At 41.4% G+C, this 27,726-nt stretch overlaps 1 protein-coding gene and 1 non-coding gene across 4 annotated transcripts; one reads left to right on the forward strand and one right to left on the reverse strand.

Annotated features, from left to right (window-relative positions):
• Positions 1-20: 20 nt before the first annotated feature.
• ASB11 (ankyrin repeat and SOCS box containing 11) lies at positions 21-27,150 on the reverse strand. 3 transcript variants are annotated; one of them, XM_006194194.2, is made up of 7 exons: positions 26,929-27,150; positions 15,498-15,577; positions 10,002-10,109; positions 7,169-7,319; positions 4,142-4,276; positions 2,823-3,014; positions 21-597 (listed from the first exon to the last, which is right to left on the reverse strand). In XM_006194194.2, exons 1-7 carry the CDS (start codon positions 27,107-27,109, stop codon positions 473-475), a joined length of 972 nt encoding a protein of 323 aa, XP_006194256.1. In that variant the 5' UTR covers positions 27,110-27,150; the 3' UTR covers positions 21-472. The 3 variants fall into 3 exon arrangements, with proteins under 3 accessions (XP_006194256.1, XP_006194258.1, XP_032330999.1); XM_006194196.3 differs by lacking the exon at positions 26,929-27,150 and adding an exon at positions 25,886-26,076; XM_032475108.1 differs by lacking the exon at positions 26,929-27,150 and adding an exon at positions 18,847-19,123.
• Positions 21,356-21,462, forward strand: LOC116662331. Its single transcript, XR_004318367.1, has one exon. It is a non-coding gene; the product is annotated as a U6 spliceosomal RNA (small nuclear RNA).
• Positions 27,151-27,726: the final 576 nt, after the last annotated feature.

Genomic DNA, 27,726 nt, shown 5'->3' on the forward strand with positions numbered 1-27,726 from the left:
ATATAAAAAAGGCAAGAAAATCAAATTTTAGCAGAGGTTTATTCATGGAAGGAAAGAAAGAAAGGGGAAAGGGGGGAGGAGCTAAATCAGGAACACATCTTACTTACAATCATCCTAATCTTATCCACCCAGATTGACATGTCTGCACACTATTCAGAATGACGACCCTTAGATAATCAAAGATCATGAATCTTGGAAAACAGCCTATTATTTGCATTCTACTTCACAATTTTTTTAAGTTTCTTAATAACAAGAGCTAAAAACCAAAAGGTTTCTGGTTGCCCCTTGGTTAAAGAAAACATTAAACTAACCAGGGGTTTCTATGCCCCAAGTGCTCCGATTCGTCAGGGATTTGCTCTAACTGGCTTAGCTCTAGTGAAGAGTCTAGCTGTTGGGTGTCTACACTAGGTGCCCTGGGTACAGAAGGCAGCAACCTGTTTCTTTCCGAGTATCTTCCCATGGACAGTTGGGACTACTGGTATAGGAGGAATCTTTCCAGTGGCTCCGGCAGATATAGCTTGTGGATGGTCTGATGACATGCTCTACCCAAGCACTTCCGGACACACAGGCGGCAGAGCTGGGAAAGAGTAGGTGGGCCTGAGGAAGGAATTAACATGGTGTGAACCTCCTGACAGTGGGGCAGGGGTTGGGGGTGAAGGGGAGACAAGAGAACTGGAAGAGGCTGAAACTTTCTAAAAGCTTAAGAGGAGCTGGGTCTGTACAGGAATTAGAGTGCAGTAGCAGATGCCAAATACACGCAAAGGATCCTGGTTCGCCCCTCTGGACAGGGCCATGTTTACGTGGACCCTCCAATGGTAGTTGTATGACCAATCATGAAAAAACGAGGCTAACCAGAGAAAGTTGGGAGAAAGAATACAAATCACTTAGACTCCACTATACCCTGAACCTCAGTCTCATGGAGTCTTATGGAGTCATCATGCCCGTGGCTTTCAGTCCCAAAGGAAAGCAAACTAATAAGAGTCCAAAATACAGTGGAATAGGATGAATGAGCATTTGGTTGGAATACACATTACACAGGGGCATTAGTAATGCCCCATTATTTCCTAACTTGACTGTATCAATAAAGATCGCTTCAAGTAGATATATGTCATTAATGGACTATACAAAGTTCTCCTTTTCCAGAAGATCCTACTGTAACAGCATCTTGCCCCTCATGAGAAATGGTGACTGTATATGCAAAGAGGCGGGTATCACTTGGATTGGTACTGCCAAGGAGGGTCCACGTGACAGAAAGCTACCTGGAGGAGCAAGCCATCACCCTTAGTTAAAATCTTGGGAAGCAAGAGTGGGAAGTGTCCCTCATGTCACACGACTCAAGCCCTGCAGAGTGAACTCTGACCTAGCTGATGCTCATCATTCTAAAAAAGGCAGCTGTACTCATGAAGATAGAGGATAGAGGAACTTGCTTATAAGAAATATCAATCCTGGACCCGGAAACATTTTTGGTGGAAGAAAAGAAGAAATGTGACAATTGCTATAAACCACATTCTCAGCTAATAGCTGTTAAGTACCTGGTATATCCCAACTCAGAGCTGGTAAGGAAGATCATAATTCTTCTAGTAGAGATTCAAATGAAAGAACAATCATTCATGACACAGGCTATTGGAAATAATCTAGAGCAAAGTGTGGGGCTCAGACCAGCAGCAACGGCACCATCTGGGAGCCAGGGGGCCGTGCAGGAGGCCCCACCCCGGAGCTCCTGAACTGCAATCTGCACTTTAATGAGACCTCCAGGGGATTCGCATGCCCATTAAAGCTCAAGAAGCGCTGACTTACAGAGTATTCCTAAAATTCTTGAACAAAGCGTTCCACTTAGAAAGGATATAAGACATGGGGGTGGTTTCACTAAATGGAACTGGGGACTGAAACTAAACTCTTCCCCACCAGAAACTGTTTCAGAAGATTCAGGATCGGGGCATGATAACATTAAGAAGGCACAGTGGAACCCTAGTTCTTGCTTAGAATCCTACTTCTACTTCTTAGTAGCTGTGTGACCTTTTGAAAGCCAATCTCTTCAGGCTTCTCTTTTCCCATTTGCAGCTGGGAGAGTTACATTAGATTGTCCTCGTGGCTTTAAAGTTTTGAGAATTCAGTGAGATTAATCTGTGTTTCAAATGTAGCTAATGTCTGACACACAGAGAGCTGAATAATTACTATTGCTTTAACAGTCTCTCAAGCATACACATGCACAGTGTAGGCTCAGATACGTGTTCTCTTTCAGTGTGGACACAGCATGGTTCTCTTTAGAATTTGGGATATGAAGCCTGGTAAAGGCCCGCCTTCCCTCCTCTGGCATCTGGGGAGGTATCAGCCCATGGTGGGCGTGAGAGCGAGGCGATGCGGAGCTCTCCAGATCAGGGAGAGCAGGCAAACAACTTCAGCACTTCATCCAGTTTCTGAAATCCACACTCTGTGTCTCGAACTCAAGTATTTCTCATTTCCCCTGAATTGCCCCCAAATATTACAAAGCAGAGTTTTGGTCTGCTCAATCATGTGTTTATACCAGGATAGACACGGCAATTCAACCTTTTCATGGTGAAAACAAAGTTCTTTGATTATCTCCTTATCAATGTCAATACAGAACAACATACCAGCTGCATGTAAATGCCCCTTTGTTGTGAGTGAAGATATATACAGCGTACAAAATCCCATCTCAGTGATGCGAGGACTTGCCCCCTCCCACGTGCCACTCCCAATTAAAAAGAGAAAAAGAAAAAGGTAAGAAAGTCTAGAGATGAGACAGGAAGGAGAGAGAGCAAATGCACTTCTGGAAGAGAAACAGATGCCCCAGGTTTTCTTACCTTCTCGGAGCAGGAGCGCCTGCTCCACCCCGCTTTTTGGAGCGGCCAGGTCAAGGGCACTTTTGCCCTGAGCGTTTCTGCACTTCAGGTTAGCCCCATAGTCAATCAGCAGGTGGATGATTTCCACACTGTTCTGCCGGGCGGCCGCGTGGAGGGGGGTGTCCAGCCATTGGCCATGGTCAATGTTGGCTCCTTAACAAAGCACATGACCACAATTCAACACCACACGTCAATGAAGAGACACAACGAGCCTAAAATGGAGTAGCTGTCGATGAAGACAGCTTAAACACCATGATATATCTGACAAATCTGTGGAAATGTACTGCTGAAGCCTAGAACCTCAACAATACCTATTAAGGCTGTTTAGAAATATTTTGATGAGAAAAGTGAATAAAAATATTTTTAGTCATTTTAAATGCTTTACTTGCTTTCCCATAATGACCTGTGTGACATACAAAATTAAATAGTTGAAGCTTCTTTTACATTCTGTTTGTTCTGTTTTTTGGCAAAGGACAAAGCTAAGTTTACTTAAGTGTTTATATTATTCTGGGCTCAAAAAAAAGTTTTCTGAATTACTGTAGGGAGCATTAAACGATAACAGATAAAAAAGACAAAAAAAAATCTTGGAGATAAAAATTCTTATTTAAAGGTTCTTACTACAATCTCTACCTTTATGTCAGCGGCTAAGTTTGGGGGGACTCTCTAACCAAATAATAGTTCCAAGACCTTTTATCTTACCCTGGATTCAGTTTTTGTATATGCCTTTTATAATTTAAAAAGTTACTAAATAATTTAGCAGGACTGATCCAAAGTAGTCTGTGGTAAAATATCTGTTATTTTTACTATCCAGCGTCTTCCTGGTGACCACACCCAGATTTCCCTCTGGAGAATCATCTCCTGTGATTCTCAGTTCATGTGTTTCCAGTGAAGCCCAACAACTGCATTATGGACTGAAATCTAGTCCTAAGCCAATCCGTGTGTTGCATTCCCTCAGCCACCATGATTGGTTCAGAGATGAACACGTGACTCGAAAAGAGCCAATGAAACACAATTGGTTTTTTTCCCCTGGGATTTATAGGAAAGCGACTCTTGCTGTCTCTTGAGACCACCAAGGAGAACCACACCAGGTAAATGGAGCCAGTATCAAAGGAAGACAAACTAAGAACCAGAGACACTCATTTCTCTCAGTTCCATTTTAAGCATTTAAACATCAAATGCTGTCAGAATTTTGTCCAGCCTGACAAGAACTTTGTCTTTGAAGCCATGGAAAACCTACAGGGTTAATAAATCCTTCTCATGAAAAGATTTCTGGAAGTTACCTAATTCTAGAAGTTTCTTCACACAGTCTAGCCTCTGGTAGGTGCAAGCCACATACAGAGGAGTTCCGAGGTGAGGCACTTCTTGGTCAATGTTGACGTTATTTGCCAGCAGAATCTCCATGCACTCTCTATTACCTGGTGGAACACAAGATGACCTCACTCAAGTAAGGGAAATATTAACTACTCCCAGAATGATAGGATTGCTTCCCTGGAATGGGCTTTGGAAATAACCCAGATTTTTTTTTAAGCAGAAAAAAATGTGGGGCAGGAGGAGGAAATCTTAGAAGTCTCCCAAATGAAACCATTAAAAGGAAGATCATGCCCATGGGTCCCCCACTGAAGTTCTTCCCTGCCACCCTTGCAGTACCTCCTGCCAAACAATGGGCTCCAAGTGGCACAACTGAAATCACTCTCTATAATAAGTCATTAGTCTACAGACAGAGGCTGCCAACACCCAGGGGATAAATGACTCATCCAATTGCTACCCTGAAAAGGCAGTGCTCAAATCCAAGGCCCAGCCCTCCTCTCTCTCCATTACAAATCTCTCCCTCTCTCCTTCACCCATGCATGTAAGACTGGGTGGATGGCCACACCACGCAGTAAAACCTCTGTATTTTGGTTAACCTGGTAGACACCTATGAGAATTAATAAAAAGCCTCAAGTACAGAATATATTGAAATGCACTCGCAAGTTTTGTGGCTAACAAGAACTCTTTTTTTTTTTTAAGGAGGTACTGGGGATTGAACCCAGGACTTCATGCATGCTAAACATACACTGTATCACTGAGCTATACGCCCACCTACCATAAGAACTCTTTGAGGAAGCATTCTCCTTGGAGAGTTTGCCCAGTGAATAGATACACATGATTAATTTGTAGCATATGAATGATTTGTTTGGGAGCAAATGCTTCTGAGGTATTGATGGGAGTTTTATAAAGAGTTTGTTCTTTTTGAAGATTTAAATATTTCCTTAAAAAAAAAAATCTCACCATTGGTGATTAACTTAACCAACCTTTTCTTTATAGATAACATAAAAGTAAGTTTCGTTTCAAGCCTGCTTGATTTATCACAAATTCCGAATTACACATATAATTATGCATGAAAATGTACAACTAAGGATTTTGTGAATTCAATCTGTTTGTCCACATAAGTAAATATTATACCTGGATTATAGCATCAATCTGTCACAGTATTGACTCAGACTAACCTAGCTTGTTCCTAGAGGTTTAAAGCTATAAGAACCCAGAAGTAACATCTAATCGGTACCTAAAATCTGCCTGGTAAATATAGTGTATCTAAAAAAACATTTTGAAGTCATCCTTGTCCCTTTTTTTGCCAGTGAAACTGAGCCTAGCTTGAGTTAAATTTAAGTATTCTCTGGAAGTTTTAAAAAATAAATATATGAAAGTTTAATGATTGGCACTAGTATAATAGTATCTAAAATAATGAATTTACTATTCATCTTTCCACTCTGTGGACGTTGCTCCTTAACATGTTTTTAATACAGAAAAAAATTTGTAGAAATGCATGAATTCACATGTTTATGATAAGTATATATTATATATATATATAATAGGTACATAGATACCAAATACTCCATATATAACCATCCATGCACTGCAGAATTACTTAAGTAATTCAAATTATTCCCAGTATTTATCCATTTTTAAACATTTGGATGGAAAGACAAATAAAAGATTCATTTTTGCTTCAAATCAGTATTTATTTAAAAATTTTAAACACTTACATCATTTCCAAAGTAGACTATTTTCCTACAACTTAAAGGACTTACTTGAAGTTTGGGAAATGACCAACATCAATTATTAAAATCAACAAATTATTTGTTTTTTAAAAAAAATTTGGGGGGGGGGAGGTAATTAGGTTTTTATTTGTTTTTAGTGGAGGTACTGAGGATTAAACCAGGGACCTTGTGCGTGCTAGGCACACACTCTACTACTGAGGTATACCCTCCCCACCCAACAAATGTTTATTAAATATGTACAGGACATCAAAACCATATATATGTTGAGATTTGGGTCTTTTGTATCATTTAAAGTAATCCACTGCAAAAAAACAAAATTACCAAGTGACACGTTTCATAACCTGGGGCAAATTTTTCACTACTGCCTTTTGAAATAAAGACTTTAATCCCCATCAAACCAGCAGAGATCACTGTTCCACAGAGTTCTAACGTCTCCATTGTATTTCTGATCTCAGTATAAGAGAATTAGTCTACCCGTGGGTAGCACAGAAATGTAACATTTTAGGTGTGACCTATGACGCATTCCATTGGCCTTTCAATGGCTCTTCTTGTTCATGCCTGTGCATATAGTTTTAAAAGTCATTAGTTTTACTCTTTCCCGTCATTTAATTTATTTTTTTTTAATTCTTTTTTTTCTTTCCCGTCATTTTAAAAGGAACCGACAACACAGAAGTCTGGAGTCAACTTCAAGATTTCCAATGCCCCGCTTTTTAAAGTTGCAACTTTTTTTTCAATAACTAATGACCTTGATGGCAATCAGCTCATCTAGAGTATATTGCAGTTACGTTTAATCTTCCATTAGAGATACTATCAGCCTTGGCTTTCAGAAACTTTCATAGTTTATTTTATATTAATGGTTGATATTTTATGGGCTTTGGGGCAGGAGCCATTCTTTTCTAGGAAGGACAGAGACATAAACACACTGCAGCTTGTGCACATTACCCCTGCAGCCTTGACTCCACCAGCTGCCTCCAAAACACCAGCAAAGAGTTGCAAGCAAGACCTGCTGAGAGACTGACCCCAGGAAACGGGTCGTTGGAGACAGAGAGCCAACCCCAGGTTATAAGAAGAGCTGTTTCATGCCCCAGTGGTATTTCCTGAAGACTTAGGCATATGGAAGCTCCCGCTGTGGGACGGCTAAGCCACACACAGTTTACTGGTGAGGAAGATCTGGGAGACCCTTGCATGGTAAAAACTGGATCATTGCTTCGTGCACACTGGAGTGAGCCCACCAGTGTTTTGTGTGCCCTGTGGTGGCTCATTTACCTCTCTTCACTGCCTCGTGGATGGGGGACGCCAGGTGCACCTCGAGCTGGGCCTTGGCTCCAAACTCCAGCAGCACGCTGACGCACGCCGCACTGCCACTGCAGCAAGCGTTGAAGAGGGGTGTGGCTCCGTGAACGGTCACTCCATTGACCTAATGATGGGCAAAGAGAGAACCAGAGGATCTGCTGTTTCTTTATCACCATCTCCAGGTGTGTATTCCTATATATCAGCCTGGAGAAACCTCCCGTGCAGGTAAATGAGTGAGGCAACTCTAACATCATGACACTCGGATGTTTTTAGGTACCGGTAGCCTCTCAACTCTCACCTATAAATAATATCACAAGTGGGCCAAAATGGGGCAGTTTTTAAAATGTATTCATGGGTATACTAGAGCTTCTTAAGAGCCTCCTGACTGTTGAGGAGTAGTCCTATATTGTGGTTTAGAACACGGCCTCTGGAACAATTAGCTTAGGTTCAAATCTCCGCTCTCTCCCTGATGTACTCAGAAAGCTTGGTTGGGATACTAACTTTCTGTGCCTGGGTTTCCTGATCTGTAAAATGAGGATCATAAATAATCTCCCTCATGTGGTTACCGGGTGGATCAGGTGAGTTACTACATGCTAGACGCCTAGAACATTGCCTGGTGCCCAGTAAGTAGTCAAAAAATTCTCTCCATTTTCAATTAATACGGAGCCGACTCCCTCTCCCAATCATGATCAAACATGGCAGGAACCAAAACTGGAGAAACCATCTAGCTTAATGTCCCAAACTCTCCACTTGTTAAAAAATCTCCTCAGCAATTCCCCATAGTTCTTTCTTGCCACAAATGTCCTTTCTGGTCTACTATAATCCACACAAGTTGCATATGCCTGCAGGGACTCCTAGAGAGATCATGACCAAGCAAAACGCACAAAGAAAATAGCCATCAACCTGGTGTCTCCAACCAACCTCAGTGCCTTCCAGGGATGCGGGAGGCATGTGAGAACCAGCACAGCTGGGAGGCATCTTTGAGTATTAGCAATAGACTGGGAAGACCATCAGGGAACCAAGGCACAGTGGGGAGGCGCTGGTAGGACTGAAAAGTGGGACAAGGAGAGTCTGATGTCGAACCATTTTTGCCTCAACAACTAAGGACACCTGCTTGTGATAATCAGGATCCTAAACCCAAAAGACCTTTCTCTGCAGTGCCAGGAGGGTCCCCATTCAATTGGAAAGTTAAAGCTGAGATGCTAAGATGCAGAGACAGACAAGGACGGGACAAATGTGTGTAAATTCATACACTCTAGGGATTTCTAACCTATTTACATTTTTACTGAAAAATATTTGGCAGAACTGGTCTGGTTTGCTTTAACTAAGTATCATTCTCATCCTCAGTCCTGGACATCTTCTAATTTAATTTCCTGTAAGTTTCTCTCTCGGCTCAGGTCAACCAACATTTATTGAGCACCTATTAGTCGCCAGTGTTTTGGAAACAAAGGTGAGTAAGACCATGACCTCTCCTTGAATACACTGAATTCTTTTAGGGAAGACAAATACAAAAAGAGAGAGCACAGACTTGAAAAGTATTTAGGAAGTAAAATCAGGGGATATTGTAATTAATTAGATGGGGAGATGGAAGAAAAAGGATGATTCGAGGTTTGGGGCTGGGGAAACCAGTAATATGTTTCACCGGGTCTCCGAAGCTGGCCATCCAAGAGGAGGAGCCGGTCCCAGAGGGAAGAACACGATAAGCAGTTTCAGATGCACTGAGCTCAAGGTACCCATGGGACGGCCAGTCTTGAGGAATTGACTACTGATTGATCACCTTTCTCCTACTCCTCTTCTCATTCTGATTTGAATGTTAAGTAACATAATATTTATTGACTGTTCCCTCATAAGATTGCCAGAGACAAGGGACTATGTCTTACTCTCTTTTTTGTCCCCCACAGCACCTCCCAGAGGTTCCTCTACGACTCAATGTTGTTCGCTATTTCCCAACAACTTGAAGGGAAATGGTCCCCACCCAGCCTTGCCCTCATTACATGAGAGTTGATTAAGTGGTAATTTAAAGAAACACAACCTAATGAAGACACATGACCGCAAGGCACCAGAGAAAATCGCTTTGCCCACGGAAGACTTTTATATTCAGTTCTACACATAGAAACCCAACTCCACATAAAATGCAAAGAAAATCTTCGTTAAGCACTTAAAAGCATTACAGCTTACAAGACAAAGAATGCAAGGACTGAGTTTAAAAAAATGAAATGAACAAAACAATATTTGGCAACTAAATAAAGGTCATTGAGATTTTCAAAAGTACTAATTTCAGAATTCTAGTCTGCTATCTGTATTACATATAGCTCCTGGGTCACTCCTTGAAAACAAGGAGAGAATTTAAAAATAAGATAAAGTTAATTTTGTAGTGTTTTTCCCATGTATTATTTATTAAAAGTTCGTTTTGTTTGATAAGTTTGTTCGATAAAAATCGTTATGGGTGTAGGGTGTTGAATTAAGAATGGTTTTTGATTGCTGTTAAAATGTGAGCTTTTTAATGTTTTACCATGAATTTTCCAAGACCAGTTTTCAAATTACGTTAGCCCAAGTTGGTTTTTCTCAAGTCCGCATCACAATTTTGCACGAGTTCTATGAATTACCTTGTCTGAACGTTCGCACACGGGCACAGAGGCTGCAGGGAGGTGTAACCAGCAGGGCTTCCCAGCCATACAGGAATATGGACACGGATGGGGCCAGGCCTGCGCACCCCACCGCGGGTAAGCGTCCGGAAGGTGATGCGTCTTTAGATGTTAGCGGTTGCACCTGGGCAGCCAGGCCCGAGAGCGGGGAGGGTACTCACGTGTGCTCCGTTCTCCAATAAGGCTTTAGCGCAGGCGACGTGACCTCCAAGGCACGCCTCGTGGAGAGAAGAGACGCGGTTAATTGTTACCAGGTTCACATTGACGCCCTACAATTTGGAGAGAAATGGATTAAAGGTTGCATTAGCGATAGAAAGGAAGCAGGATCGTGGGACATGTTTCTGAGTGTTCAGGGCCTGCAGGTACCGTCCAGAGAGGAGCAGAGGCCATGACCAGGGGAGTCCAAACATGGCTGGGAGCCTTGGATTAATTTATTTATTCAACAAAAGCTTGCTCAGCCTTCTGGGCCAGGCAATCTGCTAGCACCTGGGTCTTCAAAGCTTATGACGGGTCTCTCTCCTCTAACTGCCTAGTGGGGAGACAGACATGGCTGCGGGAGTTTGCAGGGGTGGGGACCCAGCAAGAATATTGCTACGCTGGAAGCATATTCATATTTTAATTGGGAGCATGGGGGCTCCTTACGTCTGGCTCGGGGGTAAGAAAAAACAGAGCAAATAAGGTAGTATTCAGCTCAGGCTTGAAGCATAAAAAATTTCAAGCTAGGAAGGCAAAAAGAAAAAAAGAAAAAGAGCATCCATTAGCCGGGAACAGGATATGCAAATACAGGACACAAAGGAGACCGTGGCAGTGTAACAGGGAAGGACAAATCTGACTCCACATTGGATCTGTTCCTTTAGCGCTCACCCTGTGCTCTGTTTCCGGTGCTGAGTCACGCTGGTTCTGCACCTTTTGTAAAAGAATGTTGCCTGGAGCCTGAAATCTACAGGAGAGCCCATTCTCAAGGCTCTGAGCTTTTAAGGTGCAACACTTTTCCATTCATAGAGAGATAAAACGTTATACAACAGAGAATGTGTCTTGTGGGAGGTTTGCAGGACCTTGTGACCTGACCTATGTGGACAGCTGCAAGAACAAAGGATTCCGACACCAAGAAGTTTGCAACAACCAACCACAACCCCCTCGCCTTTTTAGTATAAAAGGAGCCTTAATTCTGACTTGGGGAAGATGGTTTTCCAGAATGTTAGTCCTCCATCTTCTCTGTCTGCTGGCTTTCTGAATAAAGTCATTGTTTCTCACCCCAACACCTCATCTCCCGATTTACTGGCCTGTTGTGCAGCGAGCAGAACAAGTTTGGACTCGGTAACAGCAGGGCCACAGTTGGATAGTTTGTGGATCAGAAAGAGCCCACATGTGATAGAGGTGGAAGAAGAAAGGGGAAGTGGGAGACAGGGGAAGACAAAGGAGGAACTAGGAGATGGGGGCTGATGCAGGGGACAGCTTGAGCCAGACTGTGAAACACCTTGAATTCCAAACAGGGGGTGCAGGTCTTGCAGGGAATGAGGCGCCTTTCATGTCTGTTAGGCTATAGAAGGTCTGGAGCTAATACGTGAGACGTTTTAGGGAAAGCACACTGGTAGCGCCACAGAGGGTTGCTTGGTGACATTGAAGAAAGGAGAGCCATGAAGACGTGGTGGTGAGTTCAGGCACAAGCTGATACGGACCCGAGATGGGTGTGAGCAGCAGGTGACAGAGTCCAGGGTTCAGGAGGTAGAATTGGAATTGGCACAGGTGACTTCCAGGCTCAAGACTAGAAAGTGAAGTAGATGGTGCTCCCAGGATTTCCGTGCTGTAGGAGCAGTGATGCTGACCGCCACGCCTCCACTGCGTGGCGAGGTCTTGGCAGTACCAGGGTCTGGAGCCAGGGGCTTCTCCTAACACTCATCTCCGTACCCAGATCTCCGCCCGGTCCTACACACTTGCCCTCTCCACACTGTCATGCTCCACTTGGGAGTCCCCGTGCTAGATGACAGACTCAGCCTAGCTGCCGGCCAGCTCTGACTTCCTGCTCTGATTCGAACAACTTGGCCTTTACCATCTCCCACCATGATGACTTTCTATCTGTGAAAGGGTTTAGGTTTCTGCCAGTCCCCAGCTGAATTCTGCTTTTGATTCCCTGCCTCGCAAGTGATCTGCTAAAACCTTCCAAAATCTAGTGCATGACCCTGAACCCCAAACCCCAACCTAGGTCCCTGTGATCCCCTACCAGACCTCCGTGGTACTGGCTCTTTCCCTGCTGTCAGCCCCGTCATCTTAGGGCCTGGCTATGCCTCCTTGGTCCTGTCCATTTTTATGTCCTGAATGTGACATCATTACTCCAGAGCTGTGCTATATATTTACAACTGGATATCTAATATAAGAAGGTTTCTTTCCTTTTTCCCATGTATAATTTCAAGAAAAAAATAAGAAAAAATTTAAAATAGTCCACAAGATGGCAGCAGTGCACTAAGGAGAAACTGGCGCAAACTCACAGAATCCCTGGAATTGTACAAATGCAATGCTGGACAGACCCGAAGGATCATCTAGAGTGAATCACCTTCATTGCGCGTGAGAAAATGGAGGAGCAGAAAGTTCAAACTATTAATAAGATTTGAGGTTCCCCAGCTGTCAGTGACAGCCAGTGTGATCAGCAGGAGCTCCGGATCCTCGGTTTAATGTTCTGCTCACAGCACACCACACTATCTCCATGTAAGAGAGGAGAACACAAAGTAGAATAATCCATTTTTTACTAGTGTGTAAGGGTAAAGAAGTGGGGATGTACTAAAAGGTTGAAGAATTCTCCATGAAGAATGAGCTTTACTTAGTGAAGCACAGTATAGAAACCAACATGCTTATGAAGTACAGTTAAAAAGAGATGCTGGGGGCAGGTATAGCTCAGTGGTGGAGCGTATGCTTAGCATGTGTGAGGTCCTGGGTTCAATCCCCTGTATCTCCATTAAGAAAAAAAAAGTGCCAAAAGCAATACGATATCCTGGACTGGATTCTGGAAGAGAAAAAGGACTCCAGTGAGAAGACTGATGTCAACCCAAAAGTCCGGGGTTTCCTTAATATGATTGTACTGATGTTAATTTCCTATTTTTGACTAAAGTACCACGGATATGTAAGATATAAACACTCGGGGAAGTTGGGTGAAGGGTATACTGGAACTCACTGTACTGTCTTTGTAACTCTCCTTTAAAATGGTTCTAAAATTAAGCTTATTAAAAATACTAATAAAAGTATTGAGCTGAGGGGAGCCAAGACAGAGGAGGTGAACGCAAGACTTTTCACTGTGTACCTTTTTATTTCATTTTAACTTTTAAACTATGTGACTATGTCACCTATTAAAAATAAAACAAATAACATGTTAAGTGCTCAAAGACAGAAACAGAGTCATCGATACAATGAACAAACAGGTAGCTGCCAGAGCAGAGGAGGTCAGGGGAGGAGAGAAATGGGTGAAGGAGATAAAGAGATACAAATTTTTGGTTACAAAATATGTGAGTCACAGGTATGAAATGTATAGTGTGGGGAATATAGTCAGTAATTATGTCATATCTTTGTATGGTGACAGATTGAAACTACACTTATCGTGGTGATTATTTTGAAATGTATAGAAATATTGAATCAGTGTGTTATATAACAAGAACTAACAGGTGTTGTGGGTCTTATACTTCAAAAACAAACAATCTCATAGAAAAAGAGATCTGATTTGTGATTAGCAGAGGTAAGGGGTGGGAGGACAAGGAATGGATGAAGGCAGTCAAAAGGTACCACCTTCCAGTTCTAAGATAAATAAGCACTAGAGATGTAATTTAAAGCATGTTAAAGGTAATTAACACTGCTCTATGTTGTACATGAAAGTTGTTAAGAGAGTAAATCCTAAGAGTTCTCATCACAAGGAAAAACATTTTTTCGATTTCTTTAATGTTATACCTATAAGAGATGATGGATGTTCACTTACTGTGATAATCACTCATGATGTATGTAAGTCAAATCATTATGCTGTACACCCACCCTAAACTTATACAGTGCTCTGTGTCAACTATATCTCAAGAAAACTAGAAGGAAAAAAATCAAACCAAATAAAATTTTAAGCGCTTAAAAATAAATGAGCAAGTGGTAAAATCAAGTGCAAAGTCCACCTGATTACTAATAGCAGTACTGTTTTCCTTTTGCCTCTACTTTCTTAAGAAGTGACACAACTCCTAGGAGTTCGAGATTTGCAGATACTGACTCACATGTATAAAATAGATAAACAAGTTTAGACTGTGTAGCACAGGGAACTGTATTTGATACCTTGTAGTAGCTTATGGTGAAAAAGAATATGAAAATGAATATATGTATGTTCATGTGTGACTGAAGCATTGTGCTGGACACCAGAAATTGACACAACATTGTAAACTGACTATACCTTAATTTTAAAAAATTTAAAAAAAAGAAGTAACACAACTTATAAAGGAGAAAGAAGAAAAAAAGGCACACACACCCAGAGAAAAGGAGCAGTGTACCCAGCTGTTTAAATTCAAAATGAGGAAGCCAGGTTTGGTGGCAGCTAGGATGTGGAAAAGAGATCTAATGACTTCCCTTCTCTGTACACACGTAGACTCTAAAATAAAGTAAACGGACTGTGTACACTTTCACTCATTCCACAAATATTTACTAGGCCTCTATTCATTATTCAAGATACTAGGGATACAGTCATAAGTAAAAATAAATTAGTCTTAAGAACGAAGATTTTAACAAATCTTCCCAAAGGAGTAAGATGTACCCATTTCTCAACCTAGTTTAATGTTTGCTCTTGAAATACTGTATCATCAGAGTAGATGGCTCCCAGCGATCAAGGTGGCTCCTGATTCTTGGTATTGGCTCACTTGTGTAATCCCCTCCCCTTGGGTGGGGGCTAGATTTATTGACTGGCATCTAATGAGTAGAACATGGCAGAAGTGACGGGATATCTCTTTGGAGAGTAGGTTATATACTGAGACTTCCTTCTTAGGCACTCTGTCATGCCCTCCATGGAGGAAGCCAGCTACACAACCCTATGGAGAGGCCCATGCATCAAGGCATTGAAGCTGGCCAACAATCTCATGAGTGAGGTTGGAAGCAGATCATTCCCCCATCAAGCTGTGAGATGCCTATAGCCCCCACTGATCCTTTGTAGCCTGTACCTGCAAGAGTACAGGAGCCAGAGTGGAGCCAGTGGAGCCAGAACCACCCAGCTGAGCTGCTCCTTGACTCACAGACACTGTGAGAACCTACGTGTTTACTGTTTTCAGCCACTGTGTTTCAAGGTAAATTGTTACAGAGCGATAGCTGACTAATGCAACTTTAGGGCTGCTGAAGGAACACTGGGAGAGTATAAGGCGAGTTAGTACAACAGAAGTTTGAGGGCATCCCCCATCAGCCTCTCAGGGAAGTTTTTTATGAAGCAAAGGAAGACTCAGAAGGGGAAGGATGGAACTGGGCAGAAAACCAGCCAGCTCCCTAAGAAAGGCAGGGCAGGAGGAGCAAATGGTGAGTTGTAAGAGGACACGTACACCTGGAACAGCAGTGCTGGGGCCCAGATGGGGCCAGGAAGACTTCTGCTCCAGTTACAGCTAAGAAAGAATGATGCTTGGTTACAGCATAAGCCCAAAGGATCACATCTTTAGTTTACTTACCTGTGCAATTAGAGTTTTAAGGGCCAGCAGGCGCCCCTGAGCCGCAGCTTCATGGAGTGGGGACCGATCAGCCCAGCAATCTGAAACACAAATCAAACACAGAGTCAAGGTCTGGAGTCTTCTTATTCCAGCTTGGTCATGTGCCCACGCACGGTAACAGGAGGTGTGGGGGAAGAGGAGGGAGGCTTGCGTCACTCATGAGGTTCTCTGGTTGGCCACTTCGCAGGGTGACAAGCCTCTGAGGGTACAGTCCGCGGGTTTGGTGGTGTGTGTGCACAGGGAGCACAGACAATCTCTCTGGGCGGGGGGGGGGGGACAGTTTTAATAAGCAATATATTTCATGCAAATAAATAGTGCCCAGTGATGGCATCCAATACCTTCGAGGAAGCAAAATAAAGGGAAAAGCTGGTCAATGAACTCCCCCACTTTCTTCTTTCCCTTGCCTCTCCCCCTCCCCCCACCCTAAAACTCAACATCCTATACACCAGGAAGGAGACCCCAAGGGACCAGGGGGAATGGTTTGGTTCGAAATTCCCTAGGTAATTGTCTCTGTTTCATTTGGGTAAGGAAGACTATGTTTCATGATGCAGAATATTGTTTCCCAGATGACATGATCTGCCTAACAGTTTTTGTGATGGCAGTTGAATGACATCTAAGTTGAGTGACAGCTAAGCACGGGGCCAGTGGAGCCACACTGCCTGGGTTCAAGTCCTGCCTCCACCAGTTACTCTGTCAAAATGGGCAAGTTACTAAAATTATTCAAACCTCACCTTTCTGATCTGTAAAGTGGGGGTATAGCAATCTAGTATTTAGCAGCTTCTTTGGTCTCTAATGAGGCCAATAAAGTCCATCCATGATGTTAGTTGCTCAAGAAAATGTATGATTGATAAGTACACGTGGGGGAGTAGCGCTCTAAGGGAACAGCCTCAGAACTGCCTCTCAAATGTATTTTTCTTGTAACTGCTTGTCAGTAAACAAGACTAACCAGCTAGCTTAAAGGTGCATTGGAGAAGTAACCTTCTATTAAACTTGCCAAAGGGCGATCATTCATTTTGGAAAACAATCTACACTGGCTTGTAGAATGTGGGCATTTTTCAAATTATAACTGTGCTCTTCATACATTGACTAGCATGGAATACAGTTTGGATTCCACACAAAGGGCCCGTATTATCACCCTTTTCTAGGTGATCCTGATCGTGCTAAGAATTCAGGCTTTCCCATACCTGCGACCTTGGCAAAAGCAATCCCATCAAAGAGGAAATCATGTGAACTTGAAATAGCTCGTCCTCAAGGAGAGAGTGAACTTTTCCAATGGATGAGAATCAGGGTTATCAACAGGCTTATTTCCATAAGCCCTCTTCTTACACTGAAACTCAATTTTTATCTTCTCTAGCCCTTTGGGTTATGAAAAGGGAGAGAGCTAGAATGAGCTCTACAGGGTTGGATTGAAATTGGAGCAATGGGTATGAAAATGTGATTTTCAATATATGTGTGGATAAGGAGATATAGTGCCTATATAAATATCTATGGGCTGAAGGTGGAATCTGATGACTCATCTGGTTCTCTCTCTCTCTCTCTCTCTCTCTCTCTCTCTCTCTCTATATATATATATATATATATATATGTTTATATCTATAGATATATTGATATATCTAGACAGAGAGATAGAATAGCACTATGCACTGAGAAAACCTAAGCCAGGACTCCTTGGAGAAATGGCTGATTCCAAGTCTAGGCTGGGAAAAATATAGGATGGGCGTCAAACATCTTGCCAGAGAGTAACGCAGTGCTCAATGAATGATGGGAAATGTCAAAAAGTACAGAACCTGGCTGGAAGGGGCTTCCACTATCCAAATATGGGACAATTTGAGCATCAAAATAAATAATGATTATACCCTAGCAAATAAAATAGGAATCTGTAAGGCCTCACTGAAATGAATAAATAAATAGGGAGAAAAGAAAGGGATTCCTCATAGTAGAACACCAACTTAGACGTAGGAGAAATCACAGAATCTGCCCCAAATGATCTCCCCACAAGATAATTACACCATTATAAAGGGAACAAGGGTCATTTAACAGAGGAGCAAAATTGTAGGCACCACCTTACCCAGGGGATCAAAGTGAACATCAGAAGTCACTGGAGCAGATGGGCACAGAGTGCCATCTGATGGAACGCGCGACAAGCAATATCAGGTACTATTGGAGGGCGCACAGTGGAAAGAACAGAGCATCGCTTGCAAGCTTCCTGCTCAAAATGCATAGCCTGAAACTAATCATGAGGACACTGAAAACCAACTCAGACTGAGGGACATTCTCAAAAACAATTGTCCCGTAACCAATTCCAGGAAGGACTGAGGAACAGATTGAAGGAGTCTGATGAGGCACAAAGTCAGAAGGCAGCGTGTGCACCTGGAATGAACCTTTTTGTTATCAAGGATATTCACTGGCCAGTTGGGTAACCATGAATGGAGTCTCTGGGCGAAGAGAAGTGGGAATTCTTTTTACCACTCTTTTTACTTCCTGTCATTTTGAAATTAGTTCCAAATTAAAAGTATCTATATTAATCAAATCACTGATGCATCCATACTCCTCACATGTAGAATGTTTTTTATAATAAGAACAGACAAAACTTTTAACACGAAAAGATATTGTGTATTGTATGTCCAGTTGTCCCTGAGTCGGTTAAAAGTTGATGAGTGGAGTATTTTTAATCTCTTTGGACACTTAGCATTTGCATAAGCTAGGAATAATGAGATAATGTATGCATATAATCCTCATTAGTCAGCCTGGGCTTTCTTTGACTACATTTCCATCTCATTCAATACTAAGTGTGCATCAGACGTTGTCCTCTTGCCTCATGGCTCCCGGGAATGGACACAAGCAGCGGGGTTGCAAGGATGGTCTCTAGCCGCGGATGGCAACTCAGCACCCAGACCAATGCAAGAAACGAACCCACAGCTGTGGCTTTGTTATTCCTCTGTTCTAACAATAGCCTGTCAAACCAAGTCACCAGAAGGTACTCTAAGTACTTGCTTCCAAAATAAAACCTGGATTTAAGTGGCAACTTGCTCCGATTCACTTAGAATATCAACACGAAATGGCTTTATTATTTTTAAAACTTTCCTCCTCGGGGGCTGCGGTGTCCCCTCTCCTGCTGGGAGGCAGGAACCTTAACCACAATTTCCTCCTAATAGTAACTTTCTGTTACTCATCAGCCCCCTAAGACCCACTCCGTCCACCCAGCCTGGATAGATCTCACAACCCTAACGCTGAGCGCAGGAAGCTGGACGCAAAAGAGGATGTGCGGTGGGATTCCGTCTACGTAAAGTACAGGAGGGGCCAAACTCACCTTGGGCGTTAGGAGTCAACAGTACCACGAGTTGGGGCAGGGGCTGACTGGAGGTGGGCATGGTGGGGGCCATGCTGGTCATAAGCAGTGTCTTGCTCCTGGGAGCTGGTACCTGACTGTGTTCGTTTCATGAAAATCCAGCCAGCTGCTTGCTTGGGGTGTGGGCACTTATCTGTATTTATATCCTACTTCAGTAAAGAGATTTCAAAACGACCAGTCCACTGGACAGTCCGCTTTAAAAACCCTCATCTCCGCTCCTCTGCCCACTCCTGGGGCAGGGCAGGGCCCTCTCTCCCGCCCGAGCGGCTGCAGGAGGAACGGCAGCGTGTTCTCACACAGCTCCCCACTTCCTTCTGGAGGTGCCAGCTCCCCTGGTGCCTTAGGGGTGGGGAGAAGCGAGAGGGACGGGGATGGGGGTGGGATGGGGGTGGGGTGGGGGTGGCGCCCCGGCTAATTGGAAGAGGAATCCAGTCCTACCTTAACTGCAGGTCTCCCTCCTGGTCCACCCTTCTCACCGGGGGTCAATCCCAGGTCCCTTTCCTATGCACTGGTACTTGGCCACCTCCCCTAGTGTCCCCCATCAATGCAGCATCCTCTGATGCCCCGCAACTCCCATCCCCGGAGGCTGCGGCAAGCCTGTGGGGTGGGGCCATCTTGCGATCCACGGAGGAAGAGAGAACGGCGGGTGGTCCAGGGTGTCTCCCTCCAGGCCACTGCTTTCCAATTCTCTTTCGCCCTGTTTGAGGAGCAGAGAGGTCAGTTCAGGGAGTCGGCTGCTGAAGTAGACTCCTGACTTGTGAGGGTGAAACGCCAGGCTCCCCTCCTTTCAGGGGCTACTTGTCTCAACTTGCGGTCCTCCTGGACCCTCCATCCCTTGGCTTTCAAGAGAGGAGGGAAGAGTCTTGCTCCCTGAACCCGAACATTCCAAACAACCCTTTGCCCCGAATCAGATCTCACTTCCGGTAAGCGGCAGAAAGAGGAATGAAATCCAAGGTTTTGAGACTTGAGAACGCACCCTGTTTGGGTTTTAAGAACTTCTGGGTTGTCCATTCTGCTTATCTTCATGGGAGATTTACTGGTAAGGGATGCTTTGCTCCACCCACCTCCATCTCTATAAATAACGTGAAATAAATCAATTGGATTGCCTTAAATGTGGAAATCATTTTGGTTTCCCAACTGGAAACAAAGCCACTCTCAAGGAAGTCACCTTTCAGTCACTTTGTATTCCAGCACTTGCTTCAAAGGACCTTGAGTTTTCACCCAAACCCCTTTTCCAGAAACTCTGCCACGGTGGGCTCTTTTGTTTTTGTACTTTTATTCCCAACAGGCAGTCTCTCGCTCTTATCATCCCTGTTTTGCAAATTGGAGCTAATTGTGAGAAATTGAGGATAAAAGTTATTTGGCAGTTAGGGAGTTTTTCCATTCCTTTCAGGAAATATGCATCTAAGCTCTCCAAATAAATGAATGCTGAAGTAGGAATCAATCATTGGCTTCTAAGGCAGTCTATTTTTAGTTATTTGGCAGACTGCCTGTGTCACAGGGCTGCAAGTACATTTTGAAGATAGTTTACTCTACAAATATGTTTACTTGTTCCTGATGAGGTGTATGGAAAATGTTCAAGTCCTTTTTCATTCCCCCCTTTGACTTTTTCTCAGAATGTGATTTATATCTCTAGTTCTCAGGCCCTCTGAATTACAATTTCATGACAACTTCTAAAACCATAGATTTCAATAACAAAGTTGGTTCAGATGGAATACAATTGTCTGACTTCCAAGGAGTCAAGATAAAAATCAATTATTATTTTTGGGTTTCTTTGTAATTTTTACCCTTCCAAATTGACTAACAAGTATTTGAGATGAGTGGTTTGTTATTAAAAAAAAAAACAAACAAAACAGAACTGCCCCACTGGTTATAATCTCCAGGGCCCATGGAACAGTCTTTATTCTTTTTATTCAAGTTCCAAAATCATCTGAAGTAGTATCTCCTCCTGCAGCATTTAACAAAGAAAAGACAGTTCAAAAGGAGTTTTGATTTTGACCCCAAATATGGGTCCTAGCCGAATGAACAATATTTTAAGTAAAACAAAGGTAATTGGAAAAAATGACAATAAATTTCCTGAGATATCTAAAATATTATAATAAAATTGAGTTAAAAAATGCATACTCTCTAAATACCTCCGACATCTTTCTGCAGCATGTTAGAAAGAAGGCTCCTTTGAACCCACTGGGAGCAGGAGACCTGAGCTAAGATGACAGGTGGGGTGGCAGAGCCCTGCTGAGGACTATTTGTCCCAACTTGGGAAAGCCAGCAGGCACCTGTAGAGAACCACTCAGAGGATGGCTGGGCCAAGGCTTGAGGAGACAACCAGCAAAACTGAACAAGGCAAGGGAGAGGACTGGGCAAGAATGGACTGAAGGCAGGAGAAAACTGTTGACGTGGGAAGGATAGAAAAATGGAGTCAGGATGATGAGTCAGGCAGAGGTGCAGCCATCAAAGCAAGGGCAGTCTAGTGCTCACTTCAGCAGCACATATACTAAAATTGGAACGATACAGAGAAGATTAGCATGGCCCCTGTGCACGGATGACAAGCAAATTCATGAAGCATTCCATATTTTTTACTTAGGAATAAATCTGACCAGGAAGTGAGACTTATACAAAACACTGACTAAGGAAATTAAAGAGCACTTAAAGAAATGGAAAGATATCTCATGTTCTTGGATTGGAAGAATTAATATTGCTAAAATGGCCATACTACCCAAAACAATCTACAGATTTAATGCGATCCTTATCAAATTACCCAGAACATTTTTCACAGAACTAGAACAAATAATCCTGAAATTTATATGAAATCACAAAAGACCCAGAATTGCCAAAGCAACACTAAAGAAAAAGAATGAAGCTATAGAAATAATCCTCCCAGACTTCAGACAATACTGCAGAGCTACAGTCAACAAAACAGCACAGTATTGGTACAAAAACAGATATATGGATCAATGGAACAGAATACAGAGTCCAGAAATAAACCCACAAACTTTTGGTCAATTAATCTTTGACAAAGGAGCAAGAACATACAACGGAGTAAAGACAGTCTCTTCAGCAAATGGTGTTGGGAAAAGTGGACAGCTGCATGTAAATCAATGAAGTTAGAACACTCCCTCACACTATACACAAAAATAAACTCAAAATGGCTTAAAGACTTAAACATAAGACACTATAAACCTCTTAGAAGAAAACATAGGGAAAACATTATTGGACATAAATCTCAGCAACGTTCTCCTAAGGCAGTCTACCCAGGCAATAGAAATAAAAGCAAAAATAAACAAATGGGACCTACTTAAGCTTATGAGCTTTTGCATAGCAAAGGAAGCCATAAGCAAAACAAAAAACAACCTACAGAATGGGAGAAAATATTTGCAAAAGATGAGACTGACAAGGGCTTAATTTCCAGAATATATAAACAGTGCATACAGCTTAGTAAGAAAAAAACAAACAACCCAATCCAAAAATGGGCAGAAGACCTAAACAACCAATTCTCCAATGAAGACATACAAATGGCTAATAGGCACATCAAAAGATGCTCAGTATCACTAATTATCAGAGAAATGCAAATTAAAACTACTATGAGGTATCACCTCATACCAGTCAGAATGGCCATCATTCAAAAGTTCATGAATGATAAATGCTGGGGAGGGTGTGGAGAAAAGGGAACCCTCCAATACAGCTGGTGGGAAAGTAGTTTGATATAGCCATTATAGAAAACAGTATGGAGATTCCTCAAAAAACTAAAAATAGACTTACCATATGATCCAGCAATTCCACTCCTGGGCATATATCCAGAGGGAACCTTAATTCAAAAGATACATGCACCCCAATGTTCATAGCAGCACTATTTACAATAGCCAAGATATGGAAACAACCTAAATGTCCATAAACAGATGACTGGACAAAGAAGCTGTGGTATATTTATACAATGGAATACTACTCATCCATAAAAAAGAATAAAATAATGCCATTTGCAGCAACATGGATAGACCTGGAGATTGTCATTTTAAGTGAAGTAAGCCAGAAAGAGAAAGAAAAATACCGAATGAACTTATTTACAAAACAAAAAGAGACTCACAGACACAGAAAGCAAACTTATGGTTACCAGTGGGGGAAGGGGGTAAGAAGGGATAAATTAGGAGTTTGAGATTTGCAGGTACCAGCTAATATATATAAAATAGATAAACAACAAGTTTATACTGTATAGCACAGGGAACTATATTCAATATCCAGTAGTAAGCATAGTGAAAAAGAACATGAAAATGGATATATGTATCTTCATGTATGACTTGAAGCATTATGCTGTATACCAGAAATTGACACAACATTGTAAACTGCCTATATGTCAATAAAATATATATATGTGTATATATATACATACACACACACAAATCAAGGGCAGTCTAGGGGGGAGGGTCTAACTCAGTGGTAGAGCACATGCTTGGCATGCATGAGGTCCTGGGTTCAATTGCTAGTACCTCCATTAAAATATATATTTTTTAAAAAATCAAGGGTAGTCCTTTGAATTCAAAAAAACAAGGACAACGGATTTTAGGCATAACACTTAGAACTAATTCTTTTAAAGGGCACAGAAGTTCCACAATCTCTTATCTGCACTTGTAAAATCCCTCCAAATTCCAAAAACCAAGTTTTTCCCCAAGTTTGATGCCAAGCTCCTTCGGCAGCAAAACATGGTCAGAACTCAGGTGAAGCAATTTATTATTTTTAATTTGAATTTTCACTTAGTGTGAATATTTGTATTTTCACTCGAGAACTATCAAAACTTTTTATTATGGGAGACAGCGCCAGGCCCTCCTGGGAGTGTTGTGTGATATACAGTGTACACACTGTGTAATCTTCCGAGTATCCCCCAAACTCCTGAATCCTGAAACATGTCTGGCCCAAGGGTTGGGAATAACAGATTACCAACCTGTAGCTACACTTTATTTTTACCGAGTTTGATGAACAAGTCACTGTACTAAATATAGCTTCAATTCTGGCCAAATTAGCAAAGGTTGAAAAGTCATACACCATCTCTCAGGAGGGAGATCGTGCCTGCAGAAATATCTACGGGCTGAAGGTGGGAGCCGGTTACCCACGTGGATATAAAAATACCAAGGGCCAAGACAACATTTCAAACTGAAAATATATATATATACAGCATAGTGATTCAGATATATATATATATATATATATAGATATATATATATATATATATATATACACACACACACACACACACATTCCTTTTCATATTTTTTCATTGTAGGTTATTACAAGCTATTGAACATAGTTCTCTGTGTTATACAGTAGGACCTTGTTGTTTATCTGTTTTATATATAGTAGTTAGTATCTGCAAATCCCAAACTCCCAATTTATTTCCCTGCCTTTCCCTGCCAGGAACCATAAGTTTAGTTTCTATGTCTGTGAGTCTGTTTCTGTTTTGCAAATAAGTTCATTTATGTCATTTTTTTAGATTCCACATATAAGTGATAACATTGTAAATCGACTATATGTCAATTTAAAAAATAAAATAAAACCATAAATATATATAATTGACAAATTACACAAGCAGCCTGAAAAAAACCAGTAACAGCCCACCAACCATAGCTTAACTCAATTCTGTGAGTTATTTACAAATGTAATAGTTTAAACCACAAAGAAAATATTGAATGATGCACTCCAGAATATGAAAAAAACTTTCCAGCCAGAAAAATGATATTTAATGAAGGACGTGATATTAAGTACAGCTTCCAAAAGAAAAGTGCCAGGACCTAGGACAGGCTAAACTCAGCCCTGGCTGAGCTTTTTACTGCCTCTCCTTGTTTTTGACAGCGCTGACGACAGTTTACAGGGACATAATATGCTACTGGAATCAAGAAAGGTAACCTTGGGCTGAGACTTCTGTAACTCAGTTAGCTGACTTACTGATTAAATGTCACATACTTTTCCAACAAGTATTTGTCTGACCAGCGAGCAGCAAAGGTGATTCCTGGTTTGAGTTGAACACTTGCACAAAATTTTGTTGATGTTTTTAATTTTATTTAAAAAATTAATTTTAATTGAAGTATAGTCAGTTTACAATGTCAATTTCTGGTGTATAGCATAATGCTTCAGTCATACATATACTCATTTTCATATTCTTTTTCATTATAGGTTACTGCAAGATATTGAATATAGTTCCCTGTACTATACAAAAGAAACTTATTTATTTTGTATATAGTAGTTACCATCTGTAAATTTTGGTCTTTAATACATGTAGCTTTAAATATATAGAGTACCTGACTGTAAACAGCATCAAAAGAGAAAAAAGCTGTTAAAATCATGTAAAAATCACTGTTTCTGGCGTGTTACTGCCAACATTACTATAGAAAGCCTTATTTACCACCTCTGGATATACTATTACCTATGTGTGTGCACGTGAGAGTGAGTGGTGTGTATATGTATACGCACCCACCCATCCACACACACATATACATGTATATAGGAAGGAAATTAAACTGAGAAATTAACAGGCACTATTCTCCCCACTGCCTCTTGCTAGTGATCATCAAAAAATACGTTTTTGACTTTCTAACACCATGCCACTTGCAAATTAAATGACTATTATCCTAGGCGCTTGAACAAGTAAAGATATTTGAGCTAAAGAATGAGTGAGCCCTATTTAAGAGATTTGTATTATGGCTCCAGGTTTTGACTACTATAAAACTTCCTTCAGAGAATACTTGCTCCATTAAGGACCACAAAGGCAGAAATAATGCCCACGAACCCTAGGTGAAAACATTTTTAACATCTTCTTGCTGATACTGACTTTATCGGCCTTTACCTAATTTAAACCATGAAGAGGTAGCTATGAGACCATCAAAACTGTTACTGAAACTTTGAGAAAGCCCTCGCCCAGATTTACAGATTAAATTAGAAAATAGCTTTTCAGATTATGCTTAACTTGAAATGAAAGTTACTTTTACTTTTGTAAAACCAAGTCTAAGCAACATACCTCCCTGAAATGTGTGACAAATATAATCCCCAAAAGAAATCTCTTTCCACACTCCGGGCCTTCTGCCACTTCCTGAAACTTGGAGATTCTTCTCATTTTCCCCCGTTAATTGAAGCATTCTGCTGTTTTGTCTTTGGAGGGCTTAGTTCTTGGGATAAGACTGCTGTTGTCTAGTGTCTTTAAAGTTGTCTAGTGTATTGGAATCACACAACATATGTCTATTTTGAAAGAGAATCCGGGATGCAAGGCGAAATGGATACTAGATAAAGAATGAGGTAATCCTGGAACCTCTACGAACACTAAAAATACATAGGGAAATTCGGAACTCTATTTACGAACAAATACTCCTCTCTCAAGTGGCAGTCCCCAATAATGACGATATTGGATTCATTTATTTTTGTATCATCTCCCTACAATTAAGGTGAATCATTTTTGGAAAGAAATGGAGACTAAATTCTACAAAGCAGAGACTTTAAAATGTTTTACCCAAAGGTTGGCATTTCATATTATAATAACCTTCGTTTGCAGTGCTTTACCTAATGCTGCATATAAATGGATTCAGTGGAGGGTTTTTTTCCTGACAGTGACAAGTGGCTAAGCAATTTGAATTGCAAATGACAGCACAGAAATACATATAGAGCATATATATTGCTGCTTTAAGTCAAATGTATTGGTCATTCCATTTCCTGGGGAAGCAGTTTTGTTAGAATGCATTGTTAACATTTCATTAAAAATATTAAAGAAGATAATCCTATAAAGTCTTTCTTTTGTTAGTAGAAATGAGGTTTCTCAAAATCAAGGAAGCCACCACCCTATTAACTTCTTTAAAAAAAACTAATGGAACTCCTAACTTGCAGGAAAAAAAGCTAAAAAGGCTTCACAAATTGGTGCAGTCAACACCATTTGCTACTTTAAATAATAATTTTTTAAAACTACCCACTCAAAGCCAAAGTATAAATAAAATCTGCCTTCTAGAAATACTACTCACATGAATTATCTAGGAGGTTTCCTTTAAAGTATTGGGGAAAAATTCATATTTTTACCTGAAATTTCACCATAGATCTCTTCTGCTATCCTAGCCGCTTCTTTTCTATTTCCTTTGACGATATAGAAATGGGTTAGGAGCGCCAAGAAAACTTTAATTAAAAGCTTGAAGAAAAAAAAAGTAGCAAACATTGTAATAAAAATGTTTTTAAAGCCATAGGAAACAGGACCGTCTTCCATTTTGGCTTATACTCTGTATAGGTTCTTGGGACTGCAAAATTTCACTGAGTTATAATTGGTATCATATGACATCTATTTTAAACCTTCTAGCTCTCAGTGCTCCTGTTACGGAGAACTCAGCTTGTAGATTCTGAGCTAACTGTGATTTGGTGACTGTGTGTGCTGACATTCATGGCAGTGTTAAATGAACTAAAGAAACTTCCTTCTAACCAGAACCACCCAAGAGTTCTAAACGTACATTCCTCAGTTTAACAAACAGGACTCGTGTCCAAAACTTTTTTATTCCTAAATCTGAGTTTTTGCTACGTTATGTTGGAAGGCAGGACTGGAAAGATAAAACAAACGTCTCATGGGGACCAAGCAAGTTACTTAAAGGTCATACAAAGAAGTGCCAAGACATCCTATGCTCTTGGTGGAAAGAGCCGCTGGAACATTTCATTTTCTCTTCATTCTGAGGTTTGTGGGAGATAAAGCCCAAATCTTAAAATATGGCCAGTTAAGAAAGACTATTTACTCTAAGGCAGTATTTAATAAAAGGCCCATCTTGGAAGCACTAGACCACTTGCTGTAATAGTTTCATCTATGACAAAGTCCCCCAGCAACACTCCTGATCTTTC

Source organism: Camelus ferus, chromosome X, assembly GCF_009834535.1.
Source record: "Camelus ferus isolate YT-003-E chromosome X, BCGSAC_Cfer_1.0, whole genome shotgun sequence".
Classification (NCBI taxonomy): Eukaryota; Metazoa; Chordata; class Mammalia; order Artiodactyla; family Camelidae; genus Camelus; species Camelus ferus.

Excerpts from the sequence above, each read along its gene's own strand:
- ASB11 (XM_006194194.2), bottom strand. The coding sequence starts at position 27,109 with ATGGAAGACGGTCCTGTTTCCTATGGCTTTAAAAACATTTTTATTACA. Across the intron at positions 4,277-7,168 it reads CCACGAGGCAGTGAAGAGAG|GTAATAGAGAGTGCATGGAG; the intron begins GTAAATGAGCCA and ends GTGTTCCACCAG. Across the intron at positions 598-2,822 it reads GGCGCTCCTGCTCCGAGAAG|GCCCACCTACTCTTTCCCAG; the intron begins GTAAGAAAACCT and ends TTCCTTCCTCAG.